This window comes from Macaca thibetana, chromosome 15 (assembly GCF_024542745.1).
Source record: "Macaca thibetana thibetana isolate TM-01 chromosome 15, ASM2454274v1, whole genome shotgun sequence".
Taxonomy (NCBI): domain Eukaryota; kingdom Metazoa; phylum Chordata; class Mammalia; order Primates; family Cercopithecidae; genus Macaca; species Macaca thibetana.
The window spans coordinates 63,112,568-63,138,493 of record NC_065592.1 but is presented as its reverse complement, the minus strand read 5'-3'; the positions used below and the strand labels follow the sequence as shown (position 1 = coordinate 63,138,493).

Sequence of the window (25,926 nt, the reverse complement as noted above, 5' to 3'; positions counted from 1 at the left end):
CCAGGTTGGAGTGCAATGGCGCGATCTCAGTTCACTGCAACCTCTGCCCAGCCCGGATTCAAGGGATTCCCCTGCCTCAGCCTCCTGAGTAACTGTGATTACAGGTGCATGCCAACACGTCCAGCTCATTTTTGTCTTTTTAGTAGAGACAGGATTTCACCACATTGGCCAGGCTGGTCTCAAACTCCTGACCTCAGGTGATCCACCTGTCTTGGCCTCCCAAAGTGCTAGGATTACAGGTGTGAGCCACTGCGCCTGGCCAGGGTAGCTCCTTTTTTGTGGGCACACTTCCCATCTGACCTGTCAAGGTAACAAATTCCCTAGCCCTCGTCCACCCAGCTGGTATTTCCATATCTTTATATTAGAATGTGGCTGTGCCTCTAGGCTAGGGGATACAAGAAAAACAAATAAATATATTTCCTTATTCTTATCCAAGTAGTGGTCTAGCCTCCTTTTGTGATATTTATTTACCTTTTACATTATAAACAATTTAAAAGCAAGAATATGCTTTACCTAATTTTGTATGTTTTCTATAGTGCCCATGCCATAATTTGATAAATATTACATGTTTTCTCAATATTCATAAAAAATGTTATAAACATATACTGCTGTTTAGTTTATGATTAAACATCATTGTCTTTTCTGATTTCTTGATGAATTATTGATTCCCCTACCATCTGAGTCAGATCCAGCTAAATTCTGCAATAGCACATTTTGCCTCAGAAACTTTTTTGGCAATAGCAATCTTAAAGCAGTTTCCTTTTTAGAATTTGAGTTTTCAAGTTTTCTTCATATGTTGTCCAATTACATTAACCAAATAATCTTAAATTAGTTTAATCAAGCCTCAAGTAAAAGACTTTTGCCAAGTGTCAGAATTTGGAATAAAAACAACAGAACACAGCCCATTCAACGAATGCCTTGAGTTTTCTAGTTGATGTAGCATATAAACATTGAGTATGAAAACTACTAAATCTGAAGAGACGTTTAGCAAACTCTTTAATATGAAAAGGGCCTTATTTCATGGATCTTCATTTTAAAAATTTATGTATTTGGAGTTATGTGATTGTTATTGTATCCAAACTTGTATTTGTCCTTGGTTTATATTTCTTTACAGAATTCTTATTTGAAAGATTAAAGATATTACACTGTACTGGGGCCATTTTTTTCCTGTCAAGAATTGCAGAATTTTAAATAGCCTCATTTCCATTTTTGTGATCTGTGTTCACACTTCTAGTAATAATGAAGTAGAAAACTACTTTTTTTGTACCTTATTGCTAATCTCCAGAGTTTTCTTTTACCTTACCCCAATAGGTTTGTGTAGTACACATTCCTTGTAGGGTATTCAGTTTATATACGTCAGATTCTCTAGGGCCATGGCTTTTGCCAGATGAAGCACTTTTGATTTTGAGGCTGATGAAACACAGTGCTGTTATTGATCTGTGCATGACATAGCCTGTCTCTCTCCTAGCAGAGTGTAGCAACATTTATCCAGGAATTTGCAAAATGTCACTTGGATCATGTTCGCAAGGTAAACTGTGCAAAACCCAGGATCAGAGCTGAGAATCCATGTGGAATTGGACGTGACTGTCTTATTCCTATGTCCTGTCTTCTATTCTAGATGAAGCAAGTGGTATTTGTTAACAGAATGTCTGTGTCCTATATTAGACTTTGTAGGAAACTATTATTACCACTTAGAACACTGTGTACTATAAAATTGTACTTCTTATACTCTTTTCAGATTCATTTATTTTACTGAAGAAAATATTAATATGAGAATATGTGACCTGAATAGCATCAGTTAGAAATTTCTTTTCTGTTTAAAATAAAGCAGTGTTATAATATATAGCATAATTTTATATTTCTAGTAGTGTCCTCATTTTTTACATCAACATACTTTCAGGTAGGTATGTCTCATCAGTATCAATATTTCAGGAAGTGAAAAATTATAGCATATTTATCACTATTTAATTGATATAATATTTAATTAGGCATATATTTTAGAGTTTGGTTTTAAATGACTAGAATATTGGTATGCACATGGATAGGTATGTTTGTTACAATTCAATTTAGTTTAATGTACCTAACACATGTAAAGTGTTATAATAATGGGATATTCAACAATGAATTAAATATGATCCTTGTCCCCTGTAATAACAGAGTTGAACATGTGTATAATAACAAAAGGAAATTGTGAGGTATAGAGATACATATGTATATGTGTGCATGTGTATGTATACCATGGATGTTTAAATGCATATGGAGAGAGAGAGTCATTCATTGTTGTCATTCTTGATTAAGGCTTTTGAAGGAGTGGTATTTGGACTTAACCTTAAGGTTTGGTATAATTTTGGAAGTTGTGTGCATTAAGCAAAGTCATTAGAAGAAAAGAAAGCTTGAAAAGACGTCTAACTGACATAGCAGTTTGTTGAGAATAGTGAATAATCTGGTTTGCCTGTGGTTCTCAGCCCTGACCACTTATTATCCTCACCTGGGGAACTTTGAAAACTAGTTGTACCAAGACCTCACCCTACACCAATTAAATTTGAATATCTAAGAGTTAGGCCCTGTACCTTGGTAGTTTTTTAAAGTTCTCAGGTGATTCTGACGTAGAATAAGGACTGAGACCAAGGCTGGAGAGACTAGAGATTGAATGCAAGCAGCTAGATAAATTATTGTTTAAATATCAAGGAATGATTAGGAAGAGATCTACACAATATTAATAGAAATAGGAAGTTTTTTAAAAAACAAGAGACTTTGCAGTGTTATAACACAAAAAGTTTGATGACTAACTGCATATGGGAAGGTAAAGAAAAAAGAGGTATTTAAGATATTTTTCAGGTTTTTAACAAAGGGAGTAGAAAGTTGATGATAGAAGAATTATATTTGTGACAATGTAATATACTAAATATTGTGGTGAGAAAATACCAAGAAAGTTGAATAAAATATTAAAAAGAGCCTCACAAATGCATACTAGAACTTGCAAAAAAAAAAAGAAAGAAACTAAATCCTTAGGATCTAAAATCAACAACAGCTTATCGTTTGCAGCCAGGTGGTAATTTGTTAGTGAACTGGAGATATCATGTATGTAGCAGGATATGAGTTTAAAATTTATGGGATAGGCCTGGCCTAGACATACAAATTTTGCAGCCATGAGTATGTAGATGGCATTTAACAATGAAGGTGAATGAAATCACCAAGGGTGTGGAGATAGGTAGAAAAGAGATAAGGTCCAAGATCTGAGCTCTAGGCCCTCCAGTATTTAGAAGTTGGACAGATGAGAAACAACCAGAAAGGAGAGCCAGTGAAAGGGAAAAGCAAGAGAAAGGAGTATCTTAGAAGCCAAATGATTAAAGTATATCAAGAAGGGAATGATATACTTTATCATTCTCTATGCCAACTGCTGCTTATTAGAATGAGTTCATGGGAGGAATTGAGGAATGGGAACAGAAAGAGAGGAATTGGAGGATATAATTAAATATGCATACATTTTAGAGTTATTTTGAGGAGCTTTGCTGGAAAAGTGAGCAGAGCGCCTCTAAAATATAAACACATAATAACTTAGGCTCAAAATAAATAATTCATTTATTCATAATATCAGTACTGTTAAGTAATGCTGATAAAAAGTCATTAAAGATATATATTAACAGGGCAGTAAAAAGTCTTTCTCTAAGTATTTATCAAAAATGTTTACATAATTAGGCCACAAAACAACATTCCACAAATTTCAAAGGATTTGTATCATATGAATAATATTGTCTAACAGAAGTGAAGTAGAACATACTTTAAAAAGTTAACTTAAAAATATCTGATGTGAATTTATAGAGGCATTTCTAAAAACTAATGGGTCAAAGAAGAAAACAAAATGAAAATGAAAAATACTTCAGATTGAATGACAATAAAATAACACATATTGAAACATTTAGAATGTGGCTAAGGTGGTACTCAGATGGAAATTTATGTCCTTAAATACTTGTAGTAAGACTAGAAGTCTAAAAATCACAGAGCTAAACATTTTATTTAAGAATGAGAAATTGAATAAACCCAGTGTTGTGGACTAAATGTTCCCCCATAATTCATAACCCCCAATGTGATCATTTCAAAAGTGGAGCCTTTGAGAATTAATTAGGGTTACATTGGTTCTTGAGGGTGGGGCCCCCATGATGGGATTAATGCCTTTATAAAAAGAAGAAGAGGCCGGGCGCGGTGGCTCACGCCTGTAATCCCAGCACTTTGCGAGGCTGAGACGGGCAGATCATGAGGTCAGGAGATTGAGACCATCCTGGCTAACGCGGTGAAACCCCATCTCTACTAAAAAATACAAAAAATTAGCCGGGCGTGGTGGCGGGCGCCTGTAGTCCCAGCTACTCGGGAGGCTGAGGCAGGAGAATGGCCTGACCCTGGGAGGCGGAGCTTGCAGTGAGCTGAGATCATGCCACTGCACTCCAGCCTGGGTGACAGAGCCAGACTCCGTCTCAAAAAAAAAAAAAAAAAAAAAAAAAAAGAGGAAGAAACAGTAGATCTCTCTGCTCTCTGCCATGTGCAGATAGATGAGAACATGGCCATCTGCCAACTTGGAAGAAAATGGCCTCACCAGACACCAGCTCTACCCACAACTTGATCTTGGACTTCCCAGCATCCAGATCATGATAAAGAAATGTTTGTTATTTAAGCCACCCAGTCTGTGATAATTTATTATAGCAGCCCAAACTAAGACACCCAAAGAAAATAGAAAGAAATATTAAAATAAGGGCAGAGTTGATACTGTAGAAAGTAAAAATGCAGCGGACATGATCAACAAATCCAAAAGCTGGATCACTGAGACTAGTAAGTTGACAAACATTAACAAGTGTTAATAAGGATATAGAGAAATTGTAACCTTCATACAATGCTATGGGAATGTAAAATGGCACAGGCATTTTGGGAAATGGTTTGACAGATCCTTGCAAAGTGAAACATAGAGTTACCAAATAACCTTGTACATTCATTTATAGAAGCACTATTCATAGTAGCCCAGAAGGGGAAACAGCCTATGGGTCCATCAACTTATAAATGGAGAAAAAACTGGGGTGTATCCATACAGTGGATTATCATTCATTAATAAAAGGGAATAAAATGCTAACATATGTTACAGTATGGATGAACCTTGAAAGCATATTGCCAAGTGGGAGAAGCTAATAATAAAAGACCATATATAATATGATTCTATTTATGTAAAATGTCCAGAAAAGGCAAAATCCATAGACAGAAAGTGGATTCAGTGGTTGACTAGAGCCGGGGATGGGAAAGGAGTTTCTGTAAATGGGCATGAGTTTCTTTAGAAGTACTCTACAGTTAGTCTGTTATGGTAATTGCACAACTTAAACGTGCTTAAGAAATAAAGAAGTGTATACCTTAAAAAGATAAAACATGCCAACCAAAAATATTATGTCTGGCAAAACTGTCTTCAAAAATGAAAGTGAAAGAGACTTTCCCAGACAAACAACAGTAGAGGCACTTCATCACCGCTAGACCTTTCTTAGAAGAGATACTAAATGAGTTATTCAAGTTGAAACAAAAAGATGCTAAATAGCAATACTTAAAAGCATGTGAAAGTATAAAGGTCACCGGTAAAGGTAAATAGTGGTGTGTAATCACTTTTTATTCTGGTGTAGAAATTACAATAAAAGGTATTAAAAACATAACTAAAAATATGATAATGAATACATAATATAAAAAGATGTAATTTGTTTCACCAAATTATATGTGAAGGGAGAAGTAAAAGTATGAATATTTTGTATGTGATTGAAGTTACATTGTTATCAGCTTAAAAGATTGTTATAAACAATATATGTTATGTAAGCTCCATGGTGATCACAAAGAAAATACCTATAGAAGATACACAAAGAAAGGGAGTAAGGAGTCAAAGCATGTCACTACAAAAAAAACAAAAAACAAAAAAAAACAGCAATGAAATACAATGGAAGATAGCAACAGAGGAAAAGAGAGACAAAAGAGCTATAAGACAGAAAACAGCAAAGTGGCAATAGGAAATTTTTTCACCATCCGTAATTAAATATAAATGGATTACATTCCCCAGTCAAGAGATGGAGAGTTGCCAAATGGATTACAAAAACAGAATCCAACTATATCCTGTCTCCATGAGACTCACTGTAGTTTTAATGACACAGGCTTATAGTGAAGGGATGGAAAACTATATTCCATACAAAGGGAAAGCAAAGGAGAGAAGGGGTGACTATACCAATATCAGATATTAAATCAGAAACTATTAGAAGAGATAGACATTCACCTGAAAGAAGGGCCTATTCACCTAGAAGATAAAACAGTTACAAATATTTATGCACCAAACCTCAGAACTCCTGTATGTATCGTAAGCAAATTTTGACAGAGCTGAAGGGAGAAATAGGCAGCAACACAATAATAGGAGACATAAGCACTCCACTTTCAACAATTGATAGAACAAGATTAATAGGTAATCAGAGAACTTGAACAAAACTGTGGACCAATTGAACCTAACGGATGTGTGGAGAATACTCTACCCAACAACAGCCGAATATATATTATTCACAAGTGCACATGAAACATTTTCCAGGATAGACTACATGTTAGGCCAAAAACAAACCTTAAATTTAAGAAGGTTGAAATAATACAAAGTATCTTTTCTGATCATAATGGTATAAAACTAAAGATCAGTAGCAGAAGGACAACTGTAAAATCCACAAATGTGTAGAAATTAACCAAAACATTCTTTTTTTTTTTTTTTGAGATGGAGTCTCGCTCTGTCACCTAGGCTGGAGTGCAGTGGCATGATCTCAGCTCACTGCAACCTCCACCTCCTGGGTTCAAGTGATTCTCCTGCCTCAGCCTCCTGAGTAGCTGGGATTACAGGCACGAGCCACCATGCCTGGCTAATTTTTTGTATTTTTGTAGAGACGAGGTTTCGCTGTGTTGGCCAGGCTGGTCTCAAACTCTTGACCTCAAGTGATTCACTCGTCTTGGCCTTTTAAAGTGCTAGGATTACAGGCATAAGCCACCACGCCCAGCTAAACCAAACAGTCTTAAACAACCAATGGGTTAAAGATGTCACAAAGAAAATTAAAAAATACCTTGAGACAAATGAAAATGAAAACATACCTGAATTTATGGGCTGCAAGCATAAGCAGCTGTAAGAGGGAAGTTTATGTACTGTACACTTGAAAATTGGTTAAGAAAGTAGATCTCATATGTTTTATACCACAATAAAAAAGGTAAAAAATTTTTTTGATAAAATTAAATATCTGTTCATGATAAAAATTATCTTAGCAAACTAGGACTAGCAGGGAACTTTTTTATTCTGTTAAAAGATGTTTACCAGAAACCTGAAACAGTTGTTAAAAGGTGTGTACCAAAAATCTGAACTAGCCATCATACTTAATGATAGAAGTTAGATGCATTCTTTTTGAAATCAGGAAGAATACTTCTATGCCTGCTATCATTGTTTGTCTTTGCTGTTGTACTTGAGTACCTAACTAGCACATTAATATAAGTGACAGCAGTGAAAGTTAAATCTATTAGAAATGAAGAAACAAAACCATCATTAGTTCCCATATGTTATGCTTGTCTCCACAGAATCTCAAGACAAATTACTATGATTAATAAGAGATTTCAGCAAGATTGCTGGATCAATAATATACTGAGATATTAGGACTCATATTCACCAGCAATCAACAGAATATGCAATTTAACAGAAAAATGTGTTTAAATAATAGCAGGTATCTAGGAAGGGAAGTCGTATTACAATTTCAGAGATTGTTAAAATGTGAAATAGTGTTTTTAAATTGCTATATGTTTGGGGAGTCCATATGTATCTATATTCTAAAAGTACAAAGAAAGGTAAGGGAAAAATAAACAACAAAGTTATTCAGGATGGTGATTATTTCTGGTGGGTCAGGAGAGATGTTCATAGCTTCAACTGTATTGGTAATATATTCTTTGTTGACTGGTTAATACAAAGGCATTCATTGTATTTTTCTTTATATTGAAATATTTCATTAAAAATGAAGAAGGAAATCTAGTGATGTCATTGGTCAGAGAAAGAATGCTGGAGGTGGAACAAATCTTTGCAGCAAGATCTTAAGTTCGGGGGAGTTAACTGCTATACGGGCAAAGAGGAGTCAGAGAACTGTACAGAGAACGTGGAGGAAAAATTGAGTACTTTAATAAAGAAACAAGGGAGAGAAAGTTTTTAACAAGAAAAAGAGAGGCTTTGGTCAACAGTGTCAGATCCCATAGAGGAACTGATAGTAGAAAACTGAGAAGAGACTGTTGGACTTTACTAAGAAGACTGTATTAACAAGACTATCTTGATAGCAAGTGATAGAAACAGATTTCAAACTAACATAAGAAAAAAAACACAAAATCCACAAAATCAAAGGATGAACTGTAGATTATAGACTTGGTAAAGGTACAGAAAATTGGAAACAGACACCCTAATGTTTTTAATGCTTCTATCTCACATCTCTTCATTCCAGACCAGACCAGCTTTCTCCATGCAGCTTTGGCTGTGTGTATTGGCCATGTGGTAAACCTACATTCTTATAGCTTTGCCTCAGAGAAGAAAAGAACTACTCATTCTCATCTTCTACTCTTCCTCTAATTTACAAGATAGTTAAATTTGCAGAACCACAGGAATATAAATACTTTGTCTGTATGTCATTTTGAGTTAGGATTTAGATTTATTTCATTATTTGTTAATTTTCACCTACATGAATAATTGACCGGAATTTCAGAGTCATGCAGGATACAGAGTAGTTTCTATTGGTCGGGACTGATTTATACATTGCAGTACTTAGGTATTCTTTGCTGTCACCCACTTCAGTTGCCAATCATTGTGGCACTCAAAAGTGCCCCAACAAATTTCCAAAATACACATCGGGATAGTATGTACTATTTGAGAACTACTGATTTAGAAGAAAAGCAGATCAACTGGGTTGATTAGTAAAAATGAAAGAACACCCAGACTTAACCTCTTACTAAAGATCTCCATGAATCATTGTCCTTGATGTAGCATAACTGTCTGAGAGTCAGGTATTTATTTGACTTTATTTATTGAGTGACCTACTTTGTTAGGTCAAGCCTTTTTACTTGAAAGAATATGATCAACAGAAAACAATCCTGAATAGAAAATGAAGGGAAGGATGATAGTAGAAGTTCCTATGTGGAATTTTGTGTGTTGGAAAAAATAGCTTTTCAGTGAAATCTGTGAGAAATACCTTAAATAATATAGTATAGGTCAAAGCTTTGCAAATGTCTTTTTTCTATATAAAAGAAATTTCTACTCTATACTATGAAAGACTTTTTTTGGTAATTTTTACATATGTTAGTCCTTAGTTTTTAAAATCCCATTTTAAATGGTATCAGTAACTTTTTATTTCATCAAATCCAAAGATTTTTAAAAGTCCTTTCTGAAAATGTCCATTTTTCACTCTCTTGAATCTTATGAAATTTATACAGGGAATAGAAAAAAACATTATTACTTCTCTTGAGAATTTTTGCAGGGTATATTTATAAATGATCAACATCATATGAATACTTAGTACTGCTGCTGTTAAATTTGTAATGAGTTGCAGGGTTTTGAAATTCCTTGACTGGCTTTCATCCAAGTACTTTATTTTCAAGGCTTAGATACAGTACAACCAATGAGAGACATACAGTTAACTATTGACCCTATCATGAAAATATTTCAGTTTTTAAGTATTAAGATGTTATTTATATTTAGGATATATTTAAGAAACATATATCTTTCACTAGCTTGAATATATGAATTTGGAGCTGCAAATGATGATCTTTAGCCTTTGACTCTATAACCCCCAAAGTTGGTAATATTTAATTTAGATTAATGTGATAATGTAGTCTTCCTAAGAACTGATTCAAATGTAATTTAAATAACATCTATATTCATGCTTTTCAGAGGCTTACTGAGAAATTCTTTATCTTATAAAAGATAAATTTCAGAAATATATCATGGTCTATTATAAATTTTTAGAAGTCAAAAATTATTCTAAGGAATATTGATGCTTCTCTTTTTGAAGCCTATGTAGGAATTAAGTATTATGAGCAATTTAATACTATACATGGATATTCATTTCCTCTGGCTAGTCCACAAAGGCCTTTTTGAGCAATAAAATACCCATAAAATAAGAAGTAATACTATTGTAATAGCACACCACGAGGACAGGAAAACAATCAAAGTATTGAAATCTGATTTTTAGGAAAACCAAGTTTAATCAGAGATGAATGAGCAATCTTCATGAGACTTCCGCAGGTATTTGATAGTCTCTGTTTCTGATAACTCAATCATTATAACTGTACTTGAAAAGTTATGGCCTTTTTTCGTGCGTATGTCGTTAAAATTTGTGAATGGGGTATTAACATAGACTGCAGTCAAAGAATCTCTCATCTGCATTTACTCTGAGAGAAACTGCAAGGTGGGTGACTCACTGCCGTCAGGGTCCCAGAGCTTCTCCCGCTGGGGTGTCAGCTGCAGGAACCTTACCAGTTCAAAACTAGATGCTATCACATATCCTGTTGCCTGTCTGCACTCCCACAGGAATTTAGTAATTAAGTTCCAACAGAGCCATCTTGCCAAGCCTTAAGACAATCCTGGTGCCATAAAACTGGCAGATGCATTCAGCCAGCTCACGAATACACTTTGGGGCCCTCCCCATAGTTGAGGTTGCAGAGGTTTCCTGTGTTGAGAAAAAGTGTTTGGAAAAGTTCTCCCAAACTGCATTGGCTTGGCTTTAAACGTGTTGGGGTATACAGATGCAGGCCGCTGGCCTAGCGTGCTGCTTCACCTAGGTGGTCGCCTGCACTCTGCTGCGGTGCTGTGCATGCTGAATCCCTGGACACTTTTTGGTTCCCCAAGGTAAAACTAGCAGCAGGACTCACAGTTTATCACCATGGTTGCCAACATCCCACCTCAGAGAAATGCTGAAAAAACTGAATCAAATATGAGTGGTTTATTCAACTGAAGTTCAAAATCTTCTTTGATGAAGCTTACATCCCTTGCAGTGTAGCCTGTCAGTTCCTGGTTAACTTTCAGCAAAACACATTTTCTTGGTAAGATGAAAGAATTCTGAAAATCGATGACCATGGCATGTGAAAGAGATGATTTAAGTGAATGTCTGCCTTACTTTCAAACAGCAAATGATGCTGTTCTTAAGTGGCAGTCCAGGTCTCACCACGTGCTTTTTCAATTGATGATGTGGCTGGTCTTTCATATGGGAAGACTACTTGGCTGATCATCTTCTGTTCATCTCCCAAAGTGAGCGCCAAAGGAACTGTTCAGTAACTTTATGTAAGTTTACAGATAAATTTCTTTTGAAGTTTCTGGGCCATAGTTTGAAGAAAGGCCATGGGAAGTTTCTTTTGTTCCATGGGAAAAATGGAAAGTCACCTTTTCTGCATAACTTAGAAGATTAGGGAGTTTGAGGCCAAGTACCGTACTCCCTTCATTGTTTCCAACCATAGTGTTTTAACTGCCCATTAATCTCCTTAATTCAGTTACTTCAAAGCTAACATCTAACCCATTTGGTAATGCATTGTCACCTTGACATATATCACTCAAAAAATCCACTTGTCTAAAAAATTCCTGGATGAAGAAATTTTTCACGGGCTTCATGAGAGTTCTACATTACCTCAATGAGGTTTTTAGGCTTAAAAACATCTCCAGTTTTACAAATGGTGATAGTATCTTTATTTAGTCCATCCAAGCCCATCGAAATGGGGATGTTGAACAGCCAAATCTTTGTTTTTAAGAATTTCCTGTTTGGCTTCACTTTCACCTTCAGCAAATTCAGTTTCATTTTCTGATGCTGCAAAGCCAGATCCTTTTGGTGGAAGAGGCTCCAAACTCTGTGTGTACAGTGTCCTCATACTTCCTTCTCCTGCTGCCACCTGAGAGAGCTCCCCAGGCCTGACCAATCCTCAGTTATGAGGGCAGACGCTGCCGTTCTTTACTTAGATACAGATAATGCTGTTAACATCGCCCTGAAACATCAAGTATTATTTTTGTTGATCTGGCTTTTTTTTTTAAATTGCTTCTCTGAGTAGACATTCACTTAAATCATCTCTTAAATTGGGGTGTATTCTTTTTTTCTTGCTGCCACTCAACTCCAGTACCAAAAAGTATTGACAAAGAGGGTGGAGGAAGAATATAATTAAAGAGGTAAATAGTATATAGGACATGTGAGGAATAGCTATTTCTATGTTGAATTAACTGAGTTTAAGCAGGAAAAGGAGAGTAAAAAAGAGGAGTTCAGAAAGACATTGCACAGTTTCTCCTTTAGGATATCAAATAGCACTACCATCGTCTTTCTTTCCTATTGAGGAAAGAAGTCAGAATGGGTATGCATTGCAACCTCATAGTCATTAGTAAGGATGTCATATGTAAGTCTAGTGTTTAGGAGGGCTACGATTTAACTCATAATATTACCATATAAACATTGAGAAATTATATTGGTAGTGATGACGATGAATTATTTTGGATATACTTTTGGTTCCCATTATCTGTTCCACTATTTAGTACCTGGTAGTTAGTTTTCAAGAGAGCTTTTCTTCTTGTAACTTAAACAGAAGATTTGAAATAACAACAAACCAACAGTCAAACTCTTTTTTTCTGTGAATAGACAAATATTTATTTTTCCCATGAATACTTGAAAGTCAATTATATTAGTTAACTTTCTAAATTTCACATATAACATGTTTTTACTATCCATTATTTTCCCCATACTTGTGGGAACAGAAGTTTAAGTGATGTGGTCAACAAATTCAATTAAAATGCATTCGTTTAGTTATTCAGATTATTTTGAAAGAAACTACCTTGCTAATATCACATAGGTTAAAATTTGCTATAAAGGCATATAATGTTAAAAGTATTCATATAAATTAAAAGTACTTGTTAAACATTTTGAGTATTTTTGGTCTTTCAGAATTAAAAGTATTAGTAAACTGTTTTGAATAATTTGACACTTGAAATAATAGTGTTGATTTTCATTTTGAGAAATAATATTTAAACATAGTTACAAAATAATTATTTAATTGGACATTAGCTAGAACTTATGTTACAAAGTATAAGGGCACTGAATTACTTTAACTCCTTGTAAATGTTATTGAGAGTAGCATATCTCTTATCCATATGCGGATATCCATATTTCTCTGATAGAACCTAATTTGAACACATCAAAACAGATTGGCATTTTCAGACCCATAAAAAAACTGCTTTGTTAATTGCAAACCATATTTAGTATGACCTTATAACAAAGTAGCACTTTAAGTGTCATGCTTTGTCTTTAATGTGCACACTGGAGCTGGGTTCATCTGTACCAGACAACTACACTTCATGAAAAGAGTTTTTTTTCTTGATAGGCAATTAGCAGTAATTAGGAAGATTCACCTCAATAAGATGTCAACATGAGATTGTTTAAAAAAGTTGAATGTCAGTGACTTAAAAAAGGAAGTTCTTCTGACACCTGTGTATGGCATGTGAAACATGAAATGTTAATTTAACTTTTCTGCTTATTATTCATGCACAATATTATTTTGTCATTCAGACTCTGCATTGACAGAGTGTAAGGGTGTTAAAATAGTGTTGCTAGAATAAAAAGAGGATTAATTTACCATTGGCCAATTAGCCAAAAGGTACTTAATGGTCTCTAAAGGCTACTGAAGTCTAACTACTAGCAAAAGCATTGGTGAAAAGTCCTCTATATTACCTTCATTTGCTTGACATTTTGTGAAACACAGTGTAGCCCTTTCATAACTGCAGTTGTCAGAAAATAGTTTATAAATGAGTGATGCAGTAACTTAGTGGATTTTTCATAAGAAATTTTGTTACATAAATAATTACGTCTCAGCCTAAGATCTTTTTTTGGTTATTGGTTTTTATTTTTTAAGTCTTTCTCTTGGTGATCTCAAGTATCTTAACAAAAGAAAATTAATGTTTTAAATTTAAAAGTCTTGTTACTAAACTTGGAAGTTATTAATCTGAACTATTTACCTTTTTAAATAAGTCTTATATGGAAAATATTTGTTAGTGACATAGAAAATGATGGCATTGTCTTGATAACTCATACATTTTAATTGACTGTGAATTTAGTCCTATACCTGGACAACATACAGAATTTTATTTCTTTCCATTTTATCCCCTTTAAAAGTATAATATTCTCAATAAAAGAACATTGATTCTATTCACAGGAGGGAGAATATCATTAAAATTATGGTGACTTTCTAGGGCGTTCTTGCCTATAGAATTTACATATATCCCATTCAATTAGAATTTTTTTTTTTTTTTTTTTTTTTTTTTTTTTTTTTTTTTTTTTTTTTTTTTTTTTTGAGACGGAGTCTCACGCTGTTGCCCAGGCTGGAGTTCAGTGGCGCGATCTCGGCTCACTGCAGCTCCGCCTCCCGGGTTCCCGCCATTCTCCTGCCTCAGCCTCCTGAGTAGCTGGGACTACAGGCGCCCGCCACCGCGCCCGGCTAATTTTTTGTATTTTTAGTAGAGACGGGGTTTCACTGTGGTCTCGATCTCCTGACCTTGTGATCCGCCCGCCTCGGCCTCCCAAAGTGCTGGGATTACAGGCTTGAGCCACCGCGCCCGGCCAGAATTTTCTCTCCAGTCTCATTTATTTACATTCTGGTAACGTAATTTATGTTGTCATTTTTTAAAAACACAATAAGATTTTAAAATTGCTGCCTCTATTTAATTATGAATCGGAATAATCAGATTGTGAGAATGTAAATGAACTTATTTCTGTATTCAACATTAAATAGTCTTAAGTCAGTCCTAAGCATAATTTAAGATGAGATATTTTGGAGAAGTTATTGGAAACAGATCATTCTCGTTTAATGATTGCTTTTCCCTACTTGGATTGTCAAGCCTTTTGGCTTTCAAAAGGAGAAAGAAAACATGGAGAGTACATTATTGTTATAGATGGCAAGTAAGCCTCACTTTTTACTCTGGTTACTGATTCACCTTTTTCAATATTGAGCATCTCACCGTTACTCCAGCATGGACTGCAAAGTGTTCTTTGGCCACCAGCTATTTCCTGCATAGACCTCCCAGAAACTCTGATCCAGTGTCTCTGGCATTCCACCTCATGTTTGGCTGTATTTTCTAGAATTTTGTGTCTTTATGTTTCAGACTCTACTATCCCAACTATTTCCAAATTTTTTAAATGTTTCGTTACTTTAAATTTTTAATCCAATGGTAAAAAACAAATGGGAAAGACTGAACTGTGTCTTTGAATGCTGTAGGATGGATATTGTCCAGAAAAAAACCGTAGGTCAGAATCATTTTCATTTTAGAAGTGAAGAGCTATACCCGATCCCATTCGTTTCCCTTGGAGCACTGCTTCTGAACTGATTGGTTACCCAATAGCATTTTCTTTACATGTGCTACAACTAGCAACATGTTCGTTGAATAGGCAGATATTGAGTATTTTATTCTTCCGAGACATGAAGATCAGAGAGTATCTAAAAATATATTGTTTTGGGAGTAATTAGGGAAATGATTTTCTCAGCTTTTTTTCTAAGCCCTTTATTTCTCATTATGGGGCCTGAAGAATATTTTCCAAGGGCCTTGTTTTATTTTTTCTGATACTTCGTTCCTGAACATTAAAATGTTCACCAGGTCTCCCTGATGGAGAAGGGATGCCTGATGTCCTCAGACTGCCCCCAGTTTACTGACCAGTGATTTGGCAACTATCTTCTCTTGAGTAAAAGTTGGAAAGCAGAGTGGTCATAGATCTAAGCTAGTACATTCAATGCTGTACTTAGCTTCTAGATCACATTTTACAGAACAAATCAGGGGAATATGGGGAGGGAAACAGGCTCTAGTCAGCATTTACCAGACAGGAATTGAAGGTAGCAGCAGTTCCCTCAGCTTCCCGTTTTGTTTCTTCGTAGCACTTACTATAGTTTATTGTTACGTATTTCTGGATTACAGACCAGTAGCTACCTAAAGGCAAGGATTATTTATAACCTTTTTCTTACTGAAAACAGAGAACTAGCATAGTGCTAACTACATAGTATGTGTAAAAAGAATAAATGATAGGTATTGAATCAGGTTCTGAATCTAGGTACTCCATATCTAAATCTGCCAGCAAATGTCAAGTTGGTGCCATGAATGAAAGCAGTTTGTGAATGAAATCCCATATAAGAAAATAAGGGAAAATAGGCCAGGGGAGACTAATTTACCCTATTCTTGGGATTCTACAGTTACAGTTGAGAGCAGCAAACAAAAGCTTCTGGCCAGAGGCTTTTTGCTTGTCAGTTAAACTACAAAATGCAGATCTGGTAGAGGCAATTTATATTTCTAGCATAGAAAATGGAACATTAAAATAAAATGAAAAAGAACAAAAAAAAATTAAAAGGAAAATGGGGGTCAGGCACAGTGGCTCATGACTATAATCCAAGCATTTTGAGAGGCCGAGGCGGGAGGATTGCTTGAGGCCATGAGTTCAAGACCAGGCTGGGCAACACAGCAAGATCCCATATCTACAAAAAAATTTAAAAATTCGCTGGGTATTTTTACTCACTGTAGTCCCTGCTGCTCGGGAGGCTGAGGCAGGAGGATCCCTTGAACCCAAGAGTTTGAGGCTGTAGTGGGCTAAGATTAAACCACTGTACTCCAGCCTGGGCAATAGAGCAAGACCTTGTCTGAAAAGAAAATGGGACAATTTGTAAAGCAATTGAATAAATAAAATGAATACAAAATTATGGATAAAGAAAAAAAATTAATCCAGAGTGAGAATATTATATAAACTCTACACACTGTGGGGTTTGGGAGACTTTCTTGAGATGGGACAGAGTGGCAGTAAGATAACAAGAAGTAGATTCTAGAAAGGCACTGATGTAAAAAATATCAGGACCCATATTAATTTTCTGTGCTACAAAACACAAATTTAGCAGCTGAGAAACAACATATGCATTCATTACCTCAGTGTCATTGGGTCAGGAGTCTGATACAGCCTTAGTGGGGTGCTCTGCTCAGAATGTGGCAAGGTTGCAATCAGTGTGTCAGCCAGGCTGCCTTTTTTGAAAAATTCAGTTCCTTGTGGGTATAGGACTGAGGTCTGTCGCTTGCTGGCTGACAGCCAAGGATCATTCTCAGCTCATTGAGGCCTCCCTTAGGTCTTGTCTTGTAGCTCCTTTCATAACATGGTAACTTACTTCTTTAAAGCCAGCAGGGGAATCTCCCTGACCTCAGAGAATGCCTCTGGCCTTCTTTGAAAGGGCTCATCTGATTAGGTCAGGACCAGCCAAGAAAAGCTTGCTTTTGATTAGCTCTCAGAAACTTGATTAGGGACCCTGACCCTAATTACACCTACAGAATTCTCTTTGCATATAACATAATGTAATCATGGGAATGACAACCTATCATATTTCTGGGTCCCATACAAGGGGAGGGTATTGTACCAGAGCATGTCATCTGAGAATTGTGTCTACCACAGGATATTATACTGAAGAATAAGTTTTTCAGTACATTCTTATTTCTTCTTACAGTCGCTTAGAGAGTTCTCTCCTTTTCAGGGATTTATGCTTCCTCAATGTTAAATTTAAATAAATTATTAATAGATAGTGTCTAGTTTAAAATTTTTATAGTGTTAAATTCTATTTTATAACCTTTGGTTAGAAGTAATTGACTACACATAAATCAATACGAATCTCAGTACTTATTCTTATTGAAGTCAACTTTTAAATTGAAATAGATGTTTGGGAGACTATAGACGGATTGCACTGCTGCGGATATAGAGTCAGAGGAGCATATCTGCCTTCAATACCTGTGTAGTAGTATAGGAGGGATCCTAGATTTATTCTAGTCAAACAAGTAACTATGACTTAAGACAAACTAAAGTTTCTGTCATGAGAGAAATTACCAGGTTATTATGTATATACATGTTAAAGTTTTATTAATCTAGCTCCTCAGCCTTTAACACTTCTCAGACACTATTAGTAGCCTTTACCACAAGATAACAATGCTGACAATGAACATCTACTACGTGCAATCACAGACGTTTTAAGATTCTGTCCTCAAGATCACCTTTGTTAGGTAGACAAGCACCGTCTCTTTTTAAAACGAGGAAACAAAGCCATGTGTTTGTGCAAGCTCACTCAGCTGGTAAGCAGTAGACCCAGAGAATATGAATCCAGAAATTATGATTCTTCCATGTGTGTTTTGTTATCACTTGTTCTTAACATAATGTGACTTAAATGCTTATAAATATTTGCTTGAAGATGGAAAGGCAATAGTAGAGAAATAGGAATCATGCTGCTAATAAACAAGAAAACTCAGAATTTTAAGAGTAATCTTAATTTATTGGTAGATTTTTATGGCACAGTCTCTTTCTAACAAGGTCACCCACAAAAGTTGTCTCACAGCCTACAGCAAATGTAAGCAAAAGAAAGTTATTTATACATTTTTTCTCATCTATAGCTTTCTCAAGTAAGAAGTAGAATTTTTAAACTGAGAGAAGTTAATAAGAGAGCTCCAGTTATTTGTCCACAATGCTAAGGAGAACCAAAGGTTTCCAAACTGATGGAATGTGTGATTTACATATTTCCTGTTTTTCAACAGATGCTGCGTAGCATTTCTATGCATATATAACTAACACCGGAAATATGTTTTCAAGATTGTAGATTTTAAATATTGTTTAATCAAAATATTATATTTTAATAAAGTACAAGTCATTTAGTTTACTGCCTCTGTAATTTCAGTTTTTCTTCATTTAATACATTTTTATATTGTTAAATTGAAGTTGAAAGTTACGTATGCATGTCTTTTAGAAGAATGTATTTATTGACTTGATCTTTCCTCAGTGGAGGCACATTTATAGTGTCAGGATCTGCCAGGTAGAAAGATTAGACAGAAATCTGGTGGCATACAAGTATAACAAATGAGAGAAGCCGCCTAAGTATTCCAGTAAGAAGAAAGGAACAAAGAAGTCTTCATGAAGGAGGAATACTAAGCTGCCCTTTAAAGATGAGACAGATTTCAGCAGAAAGAAACACCATGTGTAGAGTCATCCATGTAAAAATGGCAGGCAGGTTTGGGGAATGGCAGGCAGGTTTGGCTTCATATGATGCCTGACAGCAACACAAATTGAAGCCTAAGCTTAGAGAGCCTTATTATCCACAAACATTTGAGATTTATTCTGTTGGAATGAAGAACCCATGAAGGGCTTTGATTAAGGGAATAACTGGTCAGTGTTGTTTTAGGAAGTTGTATAAAAGGTGGAATGAAGGTAGGGAAAGGTTGACGGCAGAGAAAGGGTTATTGTAATAGTCTTAATGAGATAATGAGGGTTTGCATTAAGAGAGTGGCTGAGAGGAATGAAAATGAGAAACACTATGTAATTTGCAGAACCTGACAATTGATTGGACATAGGGAATGAATAAACAGGGAGGGAGATGGATTCAAGCTTGAATATTAGACAGGAAGATTTCCAGGTTTAAGGAAACTAAGAGTTTACTATTAGATATTAATTATTAGGTTCTTTTGGGACAACTCATGAACAAATTTCATGGAACAAATTTCATAAACAATTTCCTAAAATTCTATAGAACCATGCTTTTAGATTATAAGGTAAAATATAGCCAAATAGTTTTTTTCACCACAGCATACTTTTTATGTTGCCAGAACATAGTTTAATCTGAAGTATATCAAGTTCTAGTTTTGAATCCATGATCTTAAATATTCATATTTAATAATATGCACTTACATATACAAATACATATATAATGATGGTATAGTTTCTAGAAATTGTGTTTTAAATATAGTGTTAGTACTTAAGTTTCATGTTCATCTTACTGTACACTTTAGCTACATCTTTTGCTATTTCTAATTGGAATTTTTAACAAAGAAAAATTTTTCCCCCTCTGAGAGATTTCAGTATCATTTTGTCTAATTGTACCTTATGTTAAGGTACCACATTATAAGCTTCTTTGGAATAATAAAATAGTAATGCAAATACCCTCTTAAGCAGCTCTGAGTTGTTATGCCATTATAGTTTGGTGACTTTCTGCTGACTATAGATGGGTGAATGAGAAGGGCTAACATTAAGATGGTTTCTTTTACACTCCTTCATAAAAACATTACTATTGTGTCATTTAGCAAAATGTTTATGCTATTAAAAATTCAAAATGTAAGGAGTTTAGTGCATTTCTACCTCAACATTAGAAACAGGACTTTTCAACAATCAATCAAGTGCATAAAACTGAGCGAGTTTGTTTGCACGCTATTTATTTGAACTAAATCTCTAACAAGCCTCGTCTGCTAATTGGACTTAACATTTATGTTGCTAAATGAGAAGCATTTTGGCTGCTATATAGGATGGTAAGACCTACCCAGTGGAATAAACAGCTAACATCTGTTATCCTGTCCTGCTCCAGCTTGGCTTTTCCCAGTTAAGTACTACATCAGCCCTGAAGTCGAGGTTATCAAATATGTGAATCTCTGGCTCACCCATTTATGTGTGAAGGTAAAGAAATAGTGCATCATCAGTCAGGACCAGCCAACCAAAAGATATTGAGTACAGCTGGTTCACTTTGTTTTAACTTTGCAAGCCCTACTACTATAAGCAAAATCTAATAGAGGTTAAGATTTTTGTAAAGTTCGTATAATAACTATAATTAATTTCAGTTCTCTTTAATATTTTCCTAGCTGTAGACGTTTATGCTGATAATTATTAGATTAAATGTAGTTACTTTTATAATATATTTATATTTATTTTCTTTTTTTAAAAAAAGAAGCTAAATTTGGATTTGGCTGGGCTTCGGAAAGAAAAAGAAGATTTACTAAAGAAATTGGAGTCCTCATCTGAAATCACAAGTTTGGCAGAAGAAGTTTCCCAAGTAACATTTCCACGGATACAAGTTACATCACTTGGTCCTTCAAGGAGCATGGATTTGGAAATGAAGCAATTACAGTGTAAATTAAAGGTGATTATAAAGTTTAGTAAGCATGAAAACATGTATTATGCTTGAATCCTGCAAGACATATTTATATGAACACTAATTTTTTCTAATAAAGGTAAATTATAGTATAGATAATCCAAAATTATTAATATTGCCATCATCATTAATTTTTAGCCTGGTAGATTCTTATCTGATAATGAATACTACCATTCTCTGAAAAAGACAAGACACCATGAAATCCTAATTTAGGAGCTGATTTAAACTGGCCGATATCTGCTACTCTAATACTTCTTTCTGCCCCCATGCCTCCCTCCAGCTAAACAGAATCCTTTCAGACATGTAATATGTCAACATAAATAGAATTGCTTTTCTCTGCATACTTCCAGCAAGTTAAACTTGAGAGTGAAACCAACCCACTTTTGCTTTCTGCTTCTTCTCCCTCCCGCTTATCTCCTCCTTCTCTGTCTCCAACCAACAACTAAATTAAAATAGTAGGAAGTATGTAGAAAAAAAGCAATGAGAGGAAAAAAAAAAAAAGAATCTAAGACCAAGCAAAACTGTCAGCAACTTAAAAGTAAGGCTGTCCTTAGTTTAAGTAGAATTCCCTTGTAAGAAATAGGATTTGTGAGTGAGTTTTAATTGGAAAGTTCATTTTCATGCTTCTTAAGCCCATTTATTCCTCACATATTTAAATATTTTCTTCAGTGGGGGTTGCTAGCTAGAAGCTAAAAAGGGCAGTGTATATGGGACCATTGCTATAATGTGAGTCACTAGAAAGAAAATCCTGATTGTAAATGCACAGAGTACATTAGAAATGGAATAATCATCCCTGTTAGGAGGGTACTGGAATACTATGTTGAAATGTCAAATAGACTCGTCATTGTTTTCAATCCCAAATAGGGTATGTGCACCCTTCAATAATATATCTTTTAGTGCAGATTTACTCATAGGATAAATAGGATGAAACTTAAAATAAATGAGTTTATTATTGCTTGAAAATAATTTGCTTTATTAATAGTAACCAAATATACAAACTAGCATTGGGATTCTTCTTGAATACTATCTTCTTTAGACAGTTTTTATGTGTAAAACTTGGGTCAGTCACAACATTTTATAATCTTAAATAACTTATAAAATATTAGAAATGTGAGGGAAAAAGTGTTATGCAATTTTGGGGCATGAACCTTAAAATGTGTCTCTGAAAATGAGGGAAAAAATGTGTAAACTGAACATTTCAGTGTTAAGGTTTCATATAGAGAAGATAAAATCATTGAGATATTCCTTGATCTTATCTGTCACATAGACTTTAATTCTTACTTCTGTGATTCTTCGTGTATTTAAGTCCTCATGATTCTAACTTTGTTTTTCACCAAGATAAAATAGAGTGCTAGATCCAGTATTGTCTAATCTGACTTCTAGAAGACATAGTTTTAAGTTGATTTATACATAAATCATAATTTATGATTTTTACATAAACAGTTTTTCATTGATTTATATTTTACTTATTTTACTTACTACAAATGGTCTAATAATTTTTGGTAATAATAGATCCATATGAGTGTCTGTAAGTTCTTTGTATTATGATTTTTCATGGTGTAAGCTTTTACCCACGTACAGGTCTCTCTCTTGGTTTGGAGGAATGTATGAATCAGAAAGAGAACTAAAGCAATTAGTTTGAATTGATTGTCCATAATCTAACCTAGAGTCTTGGAACACTGACCAAACTGCATAGGGACAAAAAGGATAAATTTTTACTTTTGTTTTGTTTCATATTTTCATATAGAAATTTCCTAGAAGACCAAGTATCTTTAAGTATATAATACTCTCTACTACTAAAAATTTTTGTTTTGATTCTGGTTTGTAGAGATTCCATAACAAAATACCACAGACCGGTTGTCTTAAACAGTGAACGTATATATTATTCTCACAGTTCTAAAGGCTGGAAATCTAAGATCAAGGTGTCAACAGGTTTCATTTCTGTTGAGGCCTCTCTCCTCGGTTTGTAGATGGCTGTCTTCTCCCTGTGTCTTTACATGGTCTTCCCTCTATGTGTCTTTGTGTCCTAATTTCCCTGCTTATAAAGACACTGCTCAGACTGAATTAGATTCCACCCTAATAACCTCATTTTACCTGAATTATCTGTTTAAAGGCCTTATCTCCAAATACAGTCACATTCTAATGTACTGGGGGTTCAGTGAGAACTTCAACATACTAATTTGTTTAGAAGAAATAGAATTTGGCTCATTCCAGATATCAAACTGATAATATAGTGATTTTTAAATAAGTAGCTTATTTTCTACTTAATGTTTTTAGACTTAATTGAGAAAATTGGCTAGATTCGAATATACTAAAGGTTTATACACACCTTTTCTGTACTATGCAGTTAATATTACACTTTTCTGTGTAATTTTATATATGTTTTTCTGATGTCTGTGGTTCATTTACAGTTGAGAAAACTGAGACACAGAAAGAATAAGTTAATTGTCCAAGATCACACAGGTACTGCATATAGAGCTGAGATTAGAACTCCAACCATCTGCCTCCATAGTCCATGCTCCTAATCATTATACTATGCAAATTTAAAAAAAAAATTCAATAAACTTTGTATAGGAAAGCTGTAACAGGGATGACTTTTTACCATTGTGACATTTTTGATGTATATGTTTTACACCAGATTTTAAGTCATGTTACAGATAAATATTGTGTAGTAGGGAATGGAAAAGGGACAAAAGACCTGGGTTTCAATCAATTTTTGGCCATTAACTTCTCATCAACCTGGTCAAGGAAATTACTTAACTTTTCTAGAGGTCTAAAGCAGAGATCCCTTTCTACCCATCTGATAAAAATTTTTGAGGATCAAATGAAATAGCTGTTAGATTTAGAGATCTTGGCCAAAGTGTATCTCAACCTGGTGTTTTATTTATTATAAATTGCTTTTCTCTCAATTCTCCAAGTCAGAGTTAACAGTATTTTCAGCCACATAAAATACAGCCTTAAGTCTAAAAACAGAAAAGAACCAACCAGTTATCTTAATATCCACTTAATTCATTCCATTGAAGATACTCTCGGACTTTATTTACTGCCTGTATCTTTTATTTTAAATACAATTCTAAGTTTATTTTACTTCTCAGCAGAAAACACCTTCAGTGCAGCACGCTAGAAGTATGCATATTAAGGGGAAGGATGATTGTTTTTAGGCAGGAATAATGACACAAGCAAAAAATTACAACCAACAGATTGACAGGAAAAAAAAGGCAATATGAAAATGTTAAGGTAAATACAAAATTAGAAAAGCACAGTCTGGGACCATTTAGAGGAGGGATAAGTAGACATTTATATCACAGTAGTCCCTAAAACCATCACTATATTATAGTATAGTGATAATATAATACGTATTAGTATATCATATATAATTTATAGTGATAATATTTATAATATAATATCACTATATTAACATATCACTATTAGCTTAGCATAATCATGGATGTTCATATTTCTAACTGAATGAACAATCATCAGAGAAAGAATTGAAAATTAATGATTAAAGCAAACGCTTCAATTATTTGATAAATTGACTAGTGTGGAACATATTCAAGCAGTGGTGGAAATAAGATACTGTACATCACTGTAAACATGCAAACTATGGTATAAATTTTGATTGCATTACACACACATTTGATCAAAACATAACATTCAAAAGAGTTGCCATGCTGAAGTAGCTTTGAGTTTTTAAGAAAAATTAACATTTCATGTAAAAATTAAAATTATTTCAAATGTTCTATTTGTATGTTATATCCATGATATATTTAAAGTCAGTCTGATGAATTACATTTACCTTGGGTAACTAAAGTTTAATCTTTTCAAACTCAAATTATTTTTAGCATGAGTCAAACATCCAAATCTAGGAATAGTTCTAATAGAAACAATTTATTGTAGTTTAGAAATATTAGCTAAATAACTACTCCAAATATTTTAACAGCTATTATATTTTATTTATATTCATTTAATACTTTTAAAAGTTAACAAATGGATTAATGTGAGTATGTCAACATTATCTTGAATGTGGAAAAACTAAAGTACTGAAAAGACTAAGTGATGTCTTAGATTATACATTTAGTTGGAACTAGAGTCAAAATTGAAAGGTGTTCTAACACTGTAGTTACCACCTCTGGTTCCTAGGCTGTACTGACAACAAATACCACAGAACTGTTTTGCTTTGAAAAACTAATAATTGTTTATAAATAATTTAATAAGTAGTGTTATTAATAACTTAAAGAAGGACTGAGTATTCATGAGGTTTTCTATCAGTTATCATTATTCTCTAACAAACTATCCCAAAGTATTGTGGCTTAAAACAACAGTTTATTATTTCTTACGATTTTGTTGGTTGACTGGGAAGTTCCTTTGTTGGTCTCTTCTGGGCAACCTCATATCCCTGGATTTTTTCAAACCGAAGGTTTCCCTAGTTGGAAGATACAAAATAGCCTCACTCATAGATCGGACAATTGATCTACTGCCTGTCAGCTGTAGTGTCTTGGTACACTTCCACATGATACATCAACTGCAAGGTGATCCTGGAGCAGCATTCCAAGAAGGCAAAGAGAGAAGCCATAAAGCTTTAAGGCCTGGGAACTGAAATTTACACAATTCATTTCTGCTGCATTCTTTTGGGCAAAGCAAGTCACAAGCTAGACTACATTCAGAGGGTTGGGAAATGGATTCCCCTGCTTGATGAGCAGCAAAGCATTTGTGACCATAGTTAGTCTAAGATGTTAGTAAATCCAGTATTTGTTTTAAGTGATCTTTTTAAATCATTAAAATTCTTAATTATTCACATATTTACATTATACTAGGACAATTCACATTTCCTGTAAATGTATTTTGGATACATACTCTTTGCTATTCTTACATGATTGTGTTCCTCTATAGTTTGGCATGTTATATAAAAGTTTTAGTATTACTATAGTATTTCTA

At 34.4% G+C, this 25,926-nt stretch overlaps 2 protein-coding genes and 1 pseudogene across 6 annotated transcripts in view; 2 read left to right on the top strand and 1 right to left on the bottom strand.

The window, feature by feature from the left end:
* The window catches only part of SH3GL2 (SH3 domain containing GRB2 like 2, endophilin A1), a 796,347-nt gene that overhangs the window by 419,309 nt on the left and 351,112 nt on the right, over positions 1–25,926 (top strand). The gene's annotated exons all lie outside the window — the stretch shown is intronic.
* CNTLN (centlein) overlaps positions 1–25,926 on the top strand; it is a 373,184-nt gene that overhangs the window by 299,368 nt on the left and 47,890 nt on the right. For all 5 annotated transcript variants that reach the window (XM_050761625.1, XM_050761628.1, XM_050761624.1 and 2 more), the window contains one exon: positions 20,785–20,976. In XM_050761625.1, the coding sequence (XP_050617582.1) occupies positions 20,785–20,976 (192 nt within the window). The remainder of the gene's footprint in view (positions 1–20,784; positions 20,977–25,926) is intronic.
* On the bottom strand, positions 10,542–11,913 carry LOC126937843 (sorting and assembly machinery component 50 homolog; annotated as a pseudogene).